This window comes from Papaver somniferum, chromosome 6 (assembly GCF_003573695.1).
Source record: "Papaver somniferum cultivar HN1 chromosome 6, ASM357369v1, whole genome shotgun sequence".
Classification (NCBI taxonomy): domain Eukaryota; kingdom Viridiplantae; phylum Streptophyta; class Magnoliopsida; order Ranunculales; family Papaveraceae; genus Papaver; species Papaver somniferum.
The window spans coordinates 105,985,051-106,000,396 of record NC_039363.1 but is presented as its reverse complement, the minus strand read 5'-3'; the positions used below and the strand labels follow the sequence as shown (position 1 = coordinate 106,000,396).

The 15,346-nt window shown below is 36.7% G+C and overlaps 1 protein-coding gene across 1 annotated transcript; it reads right to left on the bottom strand.

Annotated features, from left to right (window-relative positions):
• Window positions 1–12,230: 12,230 nt before the first annotated feature.
• LOC113291256 lies at window positions 12,231–13,556 on the bottom strand. The gene is made up of 3 exons (XM_026540809.1): window positions 13,023–13,556; window positions 12,725–12,956; window positions 12,231–12,616 (listed from the first exon to the last, which is right to left on the bottom strand). The coding sequence occupies exons 1-3, from the start codon at window positions 13,554–13,556 to the stop codon at window positions 12,231–12,233; spliced, it is 1,152 nt and encodes a 383-aa protein (XP_026396594.1).
• Between the last annotated feature and the right edge of the window lie 1,790 nt (window positions 13,557–15,346).

Below are 15,346 nucleotides of genomic sequence, written 5' to 3'. Positions count from 1 at the left end.
ATGATGCAGGTACTATTGAAGCAAAGGAGGATGGACGGAATTCAAGAGAGCAACTAGAACTTAATGGAGTAGAAGTTGCTTTCCAGTGGACATAAATGTAAAGTTAAATTTATATAAGTTGGAGAGTTATTAATTTATATATTCGACGGGACCTATAGGAAGCTAAAAAAATTATTATTTTATAAATTTAGCGAATTATTAATTTAGCACGTTGGTCCCAACTGGGGACCGGCAAAATTTATTAATTTATTGTGATTATTAATTCATCAAGGATTAATTTATAGAAGTTCTACTGTATGTCTTGTATTTGATTCAGAAGAACCTTGTCACCGAGCTTCGAAGATTTGTTATTACAAGAAGTAACACATATTTTAGAATTTTATGAAAGATATATGAGATGACTATTATAAGTTGCTCTTTTGTATTAATATAGGTATTACCTTGGTTTATGGCCGTAATTCAACATTATATTCTAAGATTGCAAATTTCTTTCTAATAAATCTTTATCTATCATGTGGAGTATGTGGAAAGAAAAAAATACAATTTTTTTTTCCGGATAGTAGAAACAGTGCCGTGGTTGTTGTAAAACATAGCTATATAGTGCTTCTTTTCGTGGCTTTAGTTTTCAAGGAATTTGAGTCTGTAAGTCCGAATGATGTCATGGAAAATTGGTCCAATATTTACTTCAATTCCTCTCAGTGATCGGTAGTCTGTTACCATCACTCCTTTTTTCTGTTTTTCTTTTGGTGTATGGTAATATTACCCTGTTATACTTTCTCTTTTTTGATCAATAAAATCTATTCTTTACCAATCAATCAAAAAAAAAATGTCAAAAATTAATATTTGTATATTCAGGAGTGACAAAATTTATATTACCACCTCAGCTATAATGTTGTAAATGTCGTTGCAGTAAAATTGTTACAAAATTGATGATCATCGTCATTGAAACCCTTTCAGCACCTAAATTTACATTCACAAGAAACACCAAAACTTAACGTCACTACTGGTCGTTGGTGCAGTGTCAGCTTGAATCAAATAGTGAGCTAAATTTCTTCTCTATTTTTACAGGAAGCAAGAACCAAATGGGTGGAAATATCCATCCATCTATTATTTACCAAAAATATGGGACAAGAAGGTGTATAATAAAGTTTTTTAATCCTGCCGCCCAAAGTGTTTAGCCACACTCAAACATGTTAACCTTGATTATCTTAAACAAATTAAACATTTCCTAGAGAATCTTTAATTATAAGCATAAGATTTGTCCCATCTTAACTCACAAGTAGCATAATCTAATTATACTAATAATCCAACATTATCGCGTAATTGTTTTTTCATTTCAAGAAAACAAACAACACAAAAACCCTCCGCAATATCATTCTTTGGAACAATTCTTCATATTTGGATAAAATTTCCAACAATTGTATTGGAAAGTCATTCTTTGTTTTTACTTTCTAACTGTCTCGATAAAGCTTGACCGAAGTCGGTGTCAAAAGTTACCTGTTGGTCGGGTTTTTACTCAACCACCGTGGATTGGAGTTTACAGAATCTCATTTCAAATACCTTTATGATTTTAAAAGTTACCAGTAATCAAATAAGTTTAGTTTAATATGAGATGAGATGCTATTTGATGACTGATTCAATAATATGACAACATTAAGAACGTAAAATAAGATTAGTTACAGATAGTTAAGTTTTAAAATTCCTAATTTAATGCGACTAACATGGGCCATTACCCAATGGCAAATCTTCCTTGACAGAAGGCTACATAACGACAAGAAATAGAGCTGACTTTATGAAAATGATATTAAGACAGTGATGTATGCATCAACTGTTTTTGGTATAGAAAATACAGACATTATTAGTTCACCACGAAAATGTATTGTTTAGTTAATGTAAGGGCTTGTGGACAATGTGGACTCGAATGATAACTGAAGATACAAGCCCAAGAAACAATAGTAAAAACGAATTGTTTTTTTTGGAAAGAGAGTGCCTGCAACGTCAACCTGACGTGTGCGTTTTAATTCTTCCCTGAATGTGTCAAACCATTTCTTTCTTGAGAACCCAAAGCCATAATTCCTTTCACTCAATCCTCACTTGCGTTTTCATTACTAGCATTCTCTGTATTTACAAGTTCATATGCAACATTTGTAACTTCATAATCTCTAAAAACATCACCAAGAAAAAATTTCCGACTAAAACCAAGTTGTTTCATTCCATCTTCTCGTTAGAAAAGAAAATTAGCACTGCTGAAGTTCATTACAACCCCATCAATACCCAGTTGAACAACTTACATACCCATTCAAATCATTACATATTCAAAGTTCAAAATAACCAGTCCAAACATTACAACTTTGAATCAACAAAAAGAAATACCAAACTGAATTATTCATACTTGTGTACTGCTTGTCATTACCAACTGCATTACATTCACAATCATACTTACCAGCTTCAGAAACCTAGAACCTACCAGGAAAATACCCTTGATACTTCTTCATATTCACAACCACTGTATTCTCAAAGGAAAGTAAACAACACCCGAAAAGAAAGGAAAACCACTTTACAGATTACTACCACCACCTGCAGGAAGATTAAAAGGAATGGGAGAAAGTATTGGAATTACCATTGTGCAAAAAACTTGTTGACCATCTTCAAAATCTTCTCAAATTCTGAAGATTTGGCTAATTCCAATACATGTGAAGAGATGACTAATAGTCATCTTCATCAGAATCCTAATCCCCCTCTTCTCGGAACCACTCATCAGCACTTTCAGATGGCACAGGAGATGTGTCGACAGACGATGGAATACTCTCAACATCATCAGCATCAATTCCATCCTGATCCTCATCGGTTTCATCCTCTAGGGTCTCCTCACTATCACTGCTACTCTCCCCCTCACGCATTGTCCTTGCATAAGTCTTGGGATTTAACAGTTCAAATTCAAATCTCCCCTTCAATTTCCTGTCATTATATCGTTCCATCCTTGCTTTATCCGCTGCAGCATCATAGTCCAGATCACTGGTGTTCACTTCCTCAAGATCGTACTCCATCCCTTCTTCTGTGTCCTCAGAATCCACATCTGTTGCACTCCCATATCCTTTATTCCATGAATGTTTCTCTATCCATTCCTCTCCTTTCCTCTGATCATATGCCAAAAACTTTGGTTTCCATGCAGCAAACTTGCGATCATATTTTTCCTTTTCCTCTTTTCGTCTCTGCTCTTCTTCTTCCTGCTGACGAATTATATCATGCTGGCGATGATCAATCTCTGCTTGAATGTGATCTCTCAATTGCTGAAGTTCACTGGTAATCAAAGTTGGAACAAAATCTCTGGCTTGTTCAAAAGGGATTGAAAGTGGAGGATCATTCTTATTATTGGCAACACCATTGTTGGAAGAAACCTCATTACCTTGATTTGCTATTTTTTAATTCAACAAAACTCTCCCTTAATCTTCCCTTTCCTTAAATTTGCTAATGGTTTTCTTAACCTCTCCCAAAGCCCCCTTTTTAAAGGCATGAGTTTATTCATTAACTACCATTTATGGCGCTTAGTTAACATCCATGTCGCTTTGTTCTCTACGCCCATTCAAAGCCATGCGTACCCCTTTCACCTTAATGAGCATCATTACTCTATCAAAACCTATTTTCAACACCTAATCCTCATTACTACCCTTATTTCTCACAGATCTGCTATTAAGGGAGGCATTGGTAGGTCGCCAAACTTTGAGATTGCCATTTGGGGTCTAATTGATATTTTATATTTTATGCAGACTAGAAGAATGCAACATCAGTTGAGAGGCACCATTGCGGCTCGGGGTATGGATGGAAGATGCATTATTAGCTCAACATCTAAGCCAAACTATTGGACGGACCTTATACAATCAACCCATTGTCACCCATCTCAACACAATTTTTCCCTCCAATTCCCTACCATTATTCCATTTGTCCGTTTGCTTCGTATAAACGTCATCATAAGAAGGGACAAACATGATAAATATCCGACTACCACAAACTACGTCATGTATCCCCAAGCTTACCTACAACAAAAGTCCCAACAAAGTATTATTGGATTTATCCATATGTGGTCTCTTGTCCATAATGCTCACGTTAATTGTTCTACTAGGATAGTGTCTCTAAATCAAAGATATGAAAGGGACTCTCCTTATGTTAACTCTCTTCCACAAAGCATGTCTTGCAGTATAACAACAGCTACATTACACCAAATATCTCCTGAAAGTTTTACTATCCATAGTCAACAATTTTCTCATTCCCTTTTTAAGGTTCAAACCCATAAACAAACAAATTCTCCTTGTTTCTCCCTCATCCACATTGTATGTATCCATTATCAACACATTACTCATAAGAGATTCCTTTCTCTGCAATAATATTTTATATTAGTTACTTGGAAAACTGATCTCCATCAATCCATATTCATATATATCCATCTCTCTTACATGATGGAATTCCCACAATATTCTGAGAATACCCAAAGTTTAAATCAAGAAATTCAAACTCTTTTTGCTCAAATGTCTCAGAAATTAACTTTACCTTCTACACTTGCTAAACCAGTTTTCATTGATAAAAAAGTTATCCTAGCGGAAGTTGATATCAGTTGGAAATGGTTTATGGTGGGATATGTCTGTTGTGAAACTTTGATCCCAACTTCTTCAATCCGTTTCTATATATGTAATAATTGGCCTTTAGCTCAACACCCAACCATAACTACCTTCAATGGTCAGCGAAACAAAGTTCTTATCCGTTACTTATCTGAAGAGGATTTTAACAGAATCAAGTCTCAAAAACCTTAGTTTGTCTGTGGTTATCTAATGGTGCTACGAGTTGTGCCGATCGATGGTTGGCCTCCAAACCATCCACTCACTTTCGATGAGGAAATCATGTGGTTCATCTTATACAACATTGCAAATCAATGCACAGAATTCGAGGATCTTCAAAAACTCACTCTCAGCATGGGGTAACTACTTGAAGCTCAAAATGCCTTTGGAAAACACCCTATCAGGAAAAATGTCAAAGTTTGTATAAGAATCCCAGTCCAACAAGCCTTACCAACATGCATTCCTCTCTTCACAAGTGGTAGAAGAGAACCTTTTCTGATTGAATGTAGACATATCAAAGTTCCGAGGTAGTTCTGCACCTCCTGTCGCATTCTTGACCATAAAGATTGTAACTGCGCTGCTTGGCAACTAAAGCAAAAAAAGATCAAAGAAATTGCTGCATCCTGCAGCAATTATACTCTTCCAGCTGTTTCAAAGTTAATGATGCCTCCTACAATCAAGCAAGTAGTTCCTTCATCTGCTGCCATCACTGATACTATTATGCAACAATTTGAAGTTATACCAGAAACACAAATTGAATCTACTGTTATCGAAGTGTGCAACAAAGGAAAAAGCAGAAACTATTGATCAAAGAATGGAAGATTATATTCAAAAGAGCTTATCAAATACTTTTCAAATGGGCCTGTTTATCAATAGATCCACTACTCTGAAGATCTTTGATGTTGGTCCTGTTCAAAAACATCTGACCCCAGTTGGAGAATGGTCTTCCAATTGTGCTAAAACAAGTTACCACTCAAAATGTTACGGTTGCTGCTTCTATCTCTGGCACCGAGTCAACTTCTAGTGGTCCGATTCGTACCACAAATTCCTCAAGAAGATTCAAAACTTCTGCCATCCCAAATACCATCCCAATAATCACTAAAGGAACAACTAATATTAATGATCAAGAAGCTCTAGAAAATCTCAAAAGGAAGATTAACCCTAGAGCTGACTTGCGGAAACGTACGAGAGCTAATTCCAGTGTGACTAGTATAGTTGTTATACCTGATGAACAAACTTCTACTGAGCCTGGTTATGCTCAGTTATGTCCTCCAATTACCAAACTGGGAGAATTAACATCCATAGATCTTTCTACTTGCTCTTTCAATACCCAACCAGTCTTTAATTTTTTTGGGAGCTACAATGTACCTGCTGACCGTTCCCCAAGCAACAATGGTGTCTGCAATAATTCTCCTCTCAATGCTGCTAGTTCTAGTCTCGATTCCTCTTAATTTGCTTCTCAAAGTGGTGATGATTCCAGTGCTTCTCTTGGTGGTGGATCTGACTCCACCACTCAGGTAAATCAATCCCTTTCATCTCCTTTAATTGATACTGCTCATAATACCATAAATCATTTCCCTGTCAATAACATCAACATGCTTTCCTGGAACCTTAGGTTACTACACCAAATTTTGGGATTAGAAACAGAACCAAACCGTTACGAATCGGGGTTGTAACGGCCCTCGCCTGTTTCAAAAGGGCGTATTACAATTTTTTTGGCAACGACAATGGGGCCGTTACGAATTTTGTGTCGCAACGGCGTTCGTAACAGAGATGAGCCGTTACGAAATGCCACGTGGTAACAGCTGAGAGTCGTTACGACTTTTTTGTAACAGCGCAGTCGTAACATGTAGGAGCCGTTACTACGTGGCAGTTTAGTAACAGACCAGAACCGTTACGACTCAAAAAGTTGAAACAGGTTTTAGCCGTTACGAACTTTTTTGTAACATCAAAAATTACTGCCAGGCAACATTGACCAGGTCAAGGGTAACTGGCAGTTCATTTTCCGCCGGAAATAAGCCGGAATTCTAAATGCAATACCCTGCATACACCTTTCAATACATTCATCATCCACACTCAACAATCTATTCATCTCACATTCATATAACATTCATATCACATTCATATAAAAAAATAATTGAAACTTTTGTAAGTACCAAATTTTACTGAAATTTCTCTAAGTACCAATTTTTTGTTTTTTGTTTTTTTTGTTAAGTATCAGATTTCTAAGGGAATACATGGAAGGTTCCAAATTTCTAATGGAACACAGAAACTTACTTACTGCCTACAAAACTTGAATAACTGCAACTTACAAATCTTGAAGCTGCTTTGTTCTCCACCCTTTCTGATCAAATAGAGCATCATTCGATTAACCACAACTAAGCTATATATTCTTTGCAGGTTTGGTTTGTTGAAAGCTTGGGCATCAAAAAACTCGATGTAGGCAGTAGGAAATCCTGCATAATACAGCAGGTTGCATTATTATGACAAGTAAACTGGAAGAAATAATGTTCAAAATACGCAGCAAGTAAATGCAAACAAGCATAGGTGTAACAACAGATAGAAAATTTACTAACCAATGGAAAAGGTTGGAAACAAGATTCTCATTCTAGCCCATCCACTTTGAGACCAGATACTAGAAGCTTCTCATAAAAATTATCGTCAGCTTAGCCAGGAAACTCGCAAAGTCTGCAATTACAAAGACAATTACAAATAAAATGCAGACAATGAGTGCTAAAACTACAAGACGATGAGTCAATAACATAAATATAGTAAATAATTGCACAGGACAATGAGTTGCCAAATCAGTGATACAAAAGTCAATAGAAATAAAACTTAGAGAAATAAGCTATAGTTCAATTTATACTTACTCCATCTGATGCCAACCCAACTGCAGTTCACTTCCTACCAGCGCAATACCTCGCAAGTATAAACTGAGTGTCAAGATGCCAACCCAACTGCAGTTCACTTCCTACCAGCGCAATACCTCGCAAGTATAAACTGAGTGTCAAATCCACAAATTTAAACTTAATAGTACAAAATTTAACCAAGTGAAGTACTTACCAGGGATTGATATTTCCCCGGCTGGCTACTACTGCTTCAACTGACCTTGTGTGAAGTCCTTATGTATTCACATATAACATAACACAAACCACCTACAAATATATACAAAAAAATGATGAACTGACTGAAAATATCCGTTCATAAGCCGTTTTGTGTTCACATATATAGAAAAAAGTTACATTGGACCAAAAAAAGTTGCTTCAGGTAAAGCTCTTCTTATGCACAGCTGCATAAGAGTATGCGCATCAGTCAGCATACTTACAAAAGTGTGAACTACCAAAAAAATCAAAAAAAAAAAAGATTTTTTTTATGCACAGCTGCATAAGAGTATGCTTATCAGTCAGCATACGTACAAAAGTGTGAACTACCAAAAAAATCAAAAAAAAAAAAATCATTTATATGCACAACTGCATAAGAGTATGCGCATCAGTCAACATACATACAAAAGTTTGAACTGCACAAGTATAACAACAAGATCCATTTAAGTAGAGGCAGATATTACGCGATGCTCAAAAAGGCTGAGATCTATTAGCTCAGAAAGAAACAGATAGTGTGTCTTTGTTCGAGAGGCACATCTTTGGATGAAGCACATATCCTCCAATTCCAACATCTCTGAAGGTCGCTGCATACTTGTTAGCTCTCACAGTGTTTGCATATGGATTAAGAATATCATCGATACATACCTTGGAAAGATGTATAGGTATAGGATCTCCGTGAAACTGATTAGATAAAGAAGCAATACATAGATCACCAGTTGCAACTACTTCACCCTCGTAGTCCAGTAACGAACAAAGCGGAAAACCACGTAGTCTTGATGAAGCTGGTGATTGAGTATTCCCAACAGGTGAACTTGTCGCAGCTGGTGATACAGTATTCCCAACAGGTGAACTTGTCGCATCATGTGAACCTATTTGAGGTGAAGCAGAAACACCGCATGGAGTATGCGAGGCTACATCTCTTGAGGTGCTGGGCACGTTCGAGCCAACTGATATTGGAATTGCAAATTTGATTTCATCCACTACGTGGCACAATTTCACAAAGCCATCAATCAGAACACCCACCTTGCCACCTATTTCTTCCACCATCTCACCAAGACAACCCTCCTTCGCTTTCAGTTCATTAAACTTGTGACGCGCTGGAGCAGAAAGATTGATTTGCGTACGAGATATAGGACCAACAACACGAACCCGTCCTATAGAATCCGCCCCAAAAGCCTTGGTCATTGCACAAGGTTGTTCTACTGGAAGACCTGCATCCAGTTTTTCTTTGATCTCATCTTGAGCATTTTTGAGCTTCTCCTATAGTGTTGAGCATAAAAACCAATTAAATTTCAATATCTTAACTACCTAGTACATAGTTTTAAAAGAGTTAAAATAATTGTAAAGTAAACTGACTCACAGTGAATGGCGTCGCGCTAGGTAAAATAGAACCACCTTCTTGTGTATGAGCTTTAAGCCACACATCCTCAGAAGTGATCACTGCACCAGGATTTTCGGCCTCCTAAGTTTACAAATACAATGTGAATCATATACTTGTTCATAAGAGGTTGAGGTAAGTTGTCTATATAATCGAGTTTCAGGTAAGTTGTGAATATAAAAAAGTTTGAGGTAAGTTGCAAATATACGTACCAGTTCATCTCTCACCATAGCATGAGTTTTGCGACCAGTATAATGTGTGTAGCCATATTGTTCTCTTTTCCTCTTATGGTCAATTCTACTTTTCGCTGCCTTTTCTTCTCTTTCATTTTCGCAAAATTTTATCCAATCCTCTGATTTGACGCTTGGTGGAACATTTATAATCCTTTCTTCATGAGTAGGGAGAAAATCGTAGTAGGCAGAGCACAACTCAGACTTGAATCTCCTCCATGGACTAGCAACATTTTCCTTTGATGTCTCAGGTACACCAAATTCAGCCTGGAAAGACATAACAAATTAATGCCTTACTGATATGCAACAATCATAAAAGAAGTTAAGTATTGTACCTTAAGGGTTTTCCAAATATCCTCCTTATACTTTTGAGGCACAACATTCCAGCTTTTGTATGAAATAGGCACATGTGTACGAGCCAAGGGGCCTTTCCGGTGACCTAATGTTGTTGCGTTCCTGGAAACTGGTTGTCTATATTTATTGATCTCTACTTCTGCCATACCCTGTGTAATTCAAACATCAAAATAGGGAAAACCAAACAAAGCTAAAAGAGAGCATCCACGTACACCAAAGATAGCTACCTAACACCTCAAAAATAAGTGATCAGACAAATAGAGCAATTCATGAAAATAGAGCATTCATGGTGTATATTGTTGGGTAAGGTAAAACACATCGCGGCTGTTTCAGTTCAAAATATAGAATCAGTAATGAGCAGCTTTCTCAAATTCTCATTGTCATTCAGAACTGACTGAAAAGATATAGGAACTTCAAATTTATCTACTGCAGACGTTAATCGCTGTCGTGAGTGCAAAACCACAGACCATCCCTCTTCAGTAAGATCCTTCGAGTAGAACACTTGAGTAGCTTCAGATGCAAGGATAAACGGCCCATCCACCACTGTATTTATGCTTCTCATTTTCGACAAGTTGACCTTTATAACCTTGGAAACTGCATCAACTTTGCAAGCATTCTTATCTCCAACACTAACCCAATCACAATAAAAAATAGTTTCTTCAAAGTCAATATAGTTCAAGTTGATGATCTCTTTAATTACGCCATAATATATTATTTCTGCTTCTTCGGTCGACTTCGCATGAAGCCTTGCACAGCTTTCATTGACACACCGCTGTTCTGTGATACATTCTTCACCCCAGAACTGAGTTTGCTAAAAGTAAACCCATTGACTTGGTACTTCTTATATGATTGTGCCTTGAAGAGTGGTCCTTGCAGGAGTCTCCAAAGTGTTGAATCAGTTTCTTTGTTCTTTAACAACTGTAATAAAGCATGGCAGGTTCAGTATCACAACCAAAACCATAAAAAGTTGTACTCAAACCACTAGTTAAAACTTTACAGTAACATATTACCTCGTTGCGCAACCATAGATGAAAACTCTTTGAGCTATGACCATTAGACTTGTCACCGTTAACATAAACATCATACTTCCTACAGCCAAATACCAATTCAAAGACTATCAAAGTTAAGTTTCTCATAACTAATTACAAAGATGACATCATGGCATCACTTCATCGATATGCAATTCAGTTCAACGCCATTAAGTTAAGTTATGGTTATTTTCATTTATGCTAAAATGAACTAAAATGCACTAAGTCAGAACTGTGCTACTAGGCTCTCACACGGATATTTTCATTTATGCTGAGGAGGACTAAAGAAAATTCAGAATTGAATGAGGCATAAGTAAAATTTACCTTTTCCAGTCATCTATTCCAACATACTTGGATAGGATCCAGTTGCGGCATTGTTCAAATTGTGCTTGAGTAAGAGTAATCGGGGTTGCAGTACTTAGAGGCATCTCATCGGCATCATCACAGTCATCATCCAAAAAATCCTGCCGAGTATGTTTATGAGTACCATCACCATCATCAGATATGTCCTCCATAAGGTATAAGATAGCTTCTCGCAACGCATACCCTCTTGCAATGCACCCCTCAATGTACCTTTTATTGCGCACCAATCCTTTAAATCCTTTCATTAACCTACACAGAAAAGTTAAAAGATCAAAAAAGTTCAAAGATCAGGAAAGTTAAAAGATCATTAACCTACAAAATTTCAACTTAAAAATTAAACAAGAACATTAGGGGCTGTATTTACCTCTCAAAGGGGTACATCCACCTAAATCTGACCGACCCACAGATTAAAGCTTCATCGGCCAGATGAATCATCAGGTGGATACTTATAACAAAAAAAGATGGTGGAAAATATTTTTCCATAACACACATTGCTTTCACCAGACTAGATTTTGCTTGTACAAGTTCGTCACTGTTGATAACCTTTGTGCACAAAATGTTGAAAAATATACTAATACATAGAAGAGAAACTCGCAGATCTTAAGGCAATGAAGTCGCTGTATGAACTAACAATGGAAACAGAGATTTCATCATCACATGGTAGTCGTGAGACTTGAAATTCTTCAACTCTGGTGGACTAATGCTCACACAATTGCGAAGATTGGAACAGAAGCTATAAGGAACCCTTATATTCTTCAGCACTATACAAAAAGATACCTTTTCCTCTTTTGTTAAGGAAAAAGATCCATCCTCCATTGTTGTCTTACCAGTTTCACTATCCTCTTTCAACCATAACCGCTTCTTAATACCCATAGCTTCCATATATTTCCATGCATTTACACCATCTTTTGACTTACTGTTACCCATGAGAGTGTTAATGATATGCTCAGTTATATTCTTCTCTGTATGCATAACATATGTACAATGACGGACTGTGTTTGATCCACAATTCGGCAAATCATGAAGAATGGACCTTCGAGAAAAGAGTGAGTGGTCAGAAACATCTTCATCGGCTCCCTGTTGAAAACTATCACCTTCTGCTCCTCTTTTACGTTTCTTTGCTGGTGGTTTACCCTTACCCTGTTTGCTTCTCATATCCTTCACCATTATTGAATTTGCAATCCTGTTAGTGGCCATGGAGCTTTACCATGTTCTACCCCTCCACTAAAGTTTGTCTTGTCATCTCTGTACTTGTGTTTGGATGGCAGCCATCTTCGATTTCCCATATAACATATTTTCTTACTATACGGCATCCACTCAGAAACTGTTTCTTCACCACAGGTAGGACACGCATAATATCCATGAGTCACACATCCATACAGAGTCCCTAATGCCGGAAAATCATAAATGGCCCATAACAACCTTGCCTTCAACAGAAATTCAGACTTTGTGAAGCTGTTGAATGTCGTAACACCATCATTCCATAACTCTTTCAAATCCTCTATCAATGGTTGTAAGTACACATCAATGTCTTTACCTGGTGCTCTTGGGCCTGATATCAACAAACATAACATGGACAATTCGCGCTTCATACACATTTAAGGTGGAAGGTTGTACGGACACAGTATCACCGGCCAACAACTGTAATTGAGACCAAAACATCCATTTGGATTGAAGCCAACAGTTGCTATCCCAAGAGTAACATTTCGTGCTTCCTTAGAAAATTCAGGACAAAAGTTATCCGCACACCGCCAAGCTGTAGAATCAACTGGATGACGCATTATATTGACATCTTTCTGTGCTCTAGAATGCCAAAGCATCACCTCTGCTATCCATGATATACTGTAAAGTATTTTCAGCCTTGCAATTATTGGAAAATGCCTTAAAGTCTTCTGCGCAACTTGTGTAAGTTTTCTCTCATCATTAAAAACTCTTACATACCGAGGTTATTGACATACCGGACATTTCACCAATGAACTATTATCCTTCCAATAAAGTACACAGTCATTTATACAAGCATCATAAGTGACATAGTCCATCCCCAGCTCTTTAATAATCTTCTTGATATCTGGAAACTTGGATGGAAGGGTGTTACCTTCGGGAAACAACTCTTTCATCAACTCTAACATTGCTGTAACACCGTTTTCTGAAATTCCAAACTGAGTCTTTATGTTGTTCACCATAATCGCAGCGTACATTGCCGACTTTCCTTTAGGACATGAAGGATATAATGGTTCTCTTGCCTGCTCAGTCGCTGACTTCTTTTTCTGATAACACCTGTTGGTTCCAACATTCACATCAACACCTGCTTCTGCATTCTCATCAACACCTGCTTCTCCATTCTCATCCATCCCTGCCCTAACATTTTCATCCACATCTGCTGTAATACTCTCATTCAAAACTACTGTGACATCATTATCGGATACATATTCAGTTATAGTGTTACGTGCTGCTTCTAAACTTTCCCCATGAAAGCGCCATGTTGTGTACATCTCTTGCATACCATATTTCAGCAAATGGAATGATATCTCATCAGGGTAATTAAACCTTTAGCATTCATACAACGACGACAAGGGCATGAAAATAAAGTACACCCACCACCATTAATCCTGGCAAACTCTATGAATGACTTCACACCTTGTCTGTAATCTATCGACTTAGGGGAAACTTCATCCATTTCTTATCCACATCGTTTGACATATTACCCTTCAAACATCAAACAAAATCACTTAGTACTAGTGGTACAGGGTTGCCGAAGCCCTGCAAGTTAGCGACAGAAACATCCCCTCAAAGAAGAGAGAATGAGCTACAAGTAGCTTTTGCGAATATCCACTAGGACTGTTATCATATTGCCCACTGAGAATCACTCAATATCAAAACAAAACTTCCTAACTATAGTTCATTTAAACTTAAAAAACTACCTTAACATGAAACTAAAGTTCAAATCATGATGAACATATTTATGGAACAACTAGCTGGCTATGTTCTCAGTTCAAAACTTCCTAACTTTAGTTCATTTAAGCTTAAAAACTACCTTAACATAAAAACTAAAGTTCAAATCATGATGAGCATATTTATGGAACAACTAAACATGATAGTTCATAAAAACACATACTCCAGCTATGTTCTCAGTTTCAACTTGGACAAAAGTTCTTCAAAGTTCAATAGTTGATGAGCAGCAACAAAACCTGAAGTCATAAAAGAAACACCCATGTTAGAAAAATAAAACTAAAATCAGTTCATACTTTCATTTGACTTCCACTTACTAAAATCCATCAATGGACACATTAAATCAAAATCACCACCTCATACATTGTACAACTATTTAACTTGAATTGACTGTTGTTATCAATAGCATAAAAGAATCACAAATTATCCTAATTCACAAGCCCTATTACCTACCAGAAACTAGCAGTTCATTTAATGAGTTTTTACTTCAACTTTGTCAAATCAATAAGTTATTGCAGTTTATAAAAGATTTAGTACAGCCAAATAGTAAGGAATTAAGAAACCAGTAACCCAAAATCACAAATCACTGCAACAATATTAACTATTAAGTGTATAATCATGGATCAAAAAAATGTCAGTGACTTATAGTATGTAACTAATTTCAAGTGAACCTAATGATTTCAATCAGCACCCATAGCTTATAAACTAGAAATAGAAATTTTCGAAACTAACATAAAACCCTAAAATCAGTTCAATTTTTCGAATCTTATACCTTCTAAGTCTTCAAAATTCTTCAATCTTCAAGTCTTCAAAATTCTTCAAACCCTAACAGGAAATTAGAAAAAAATAATCGAATTAGATTAACAAAATATAACTCAGATCTCAACAAATCGTATCAGATTCACAGATTAAAAAATGGAAAAACTAAAAAAAAGGATGAAATGAAGCTTTAAAAATAGATCGATTAAAAAAAGATAAAACCCTAAAAATCGAAAAAACTTATAAAGATTAACACTTACGCAGATCGATGATTCAATCCTATTGAAAAGATTACGGTGATTTATGTGATGGTTTCTCGGAGGATACGATCTCTGTGATGAAACTAGGGTTTCATCGTCTGAGAGGAGGGAAAAGAGGCAGGAGCAGAGGAGAGAAAAAGAAAAATGAGAAATGAAAGTGAACGCGATCTATGCTAAGGTTATGACTCGCATGGGTGGAAAAATAATGTTACGCATGTGAATGGCACACGCACATTCTCAAGGTGTTACGATCCATGTGTGACCAAGCGTGTGACTCGCATGCCTAGTAAAAAATTCGTAACGGCTCTTCCCTA

Excerpts from the sequence above, each read along its gene's own strand:
- LOC113291256 (XM_026540809.1), bottom strand. The coding sequence starts at position 13,556 with ATGTACACAACATGGCGCTTTCATGGGGAAAGTTTAGAAGCAGCACGT. Across the intron at positions 12,957-13,022 it reads GTTCATTGGTGAAATGTCCG|AAGACTTTAAGGCATTTTCC; the intron begins GTATGTCAATAA and ends CAAGTTGCGCAG. Across the intron at positions 12,617-12,724 it reads TGGCTTCAATCCAAATGGAT|GCCCAAGAGCACCAGGTAAA; the intron begins GTTTTGGTCTCA and ends TGTTGATATCAG.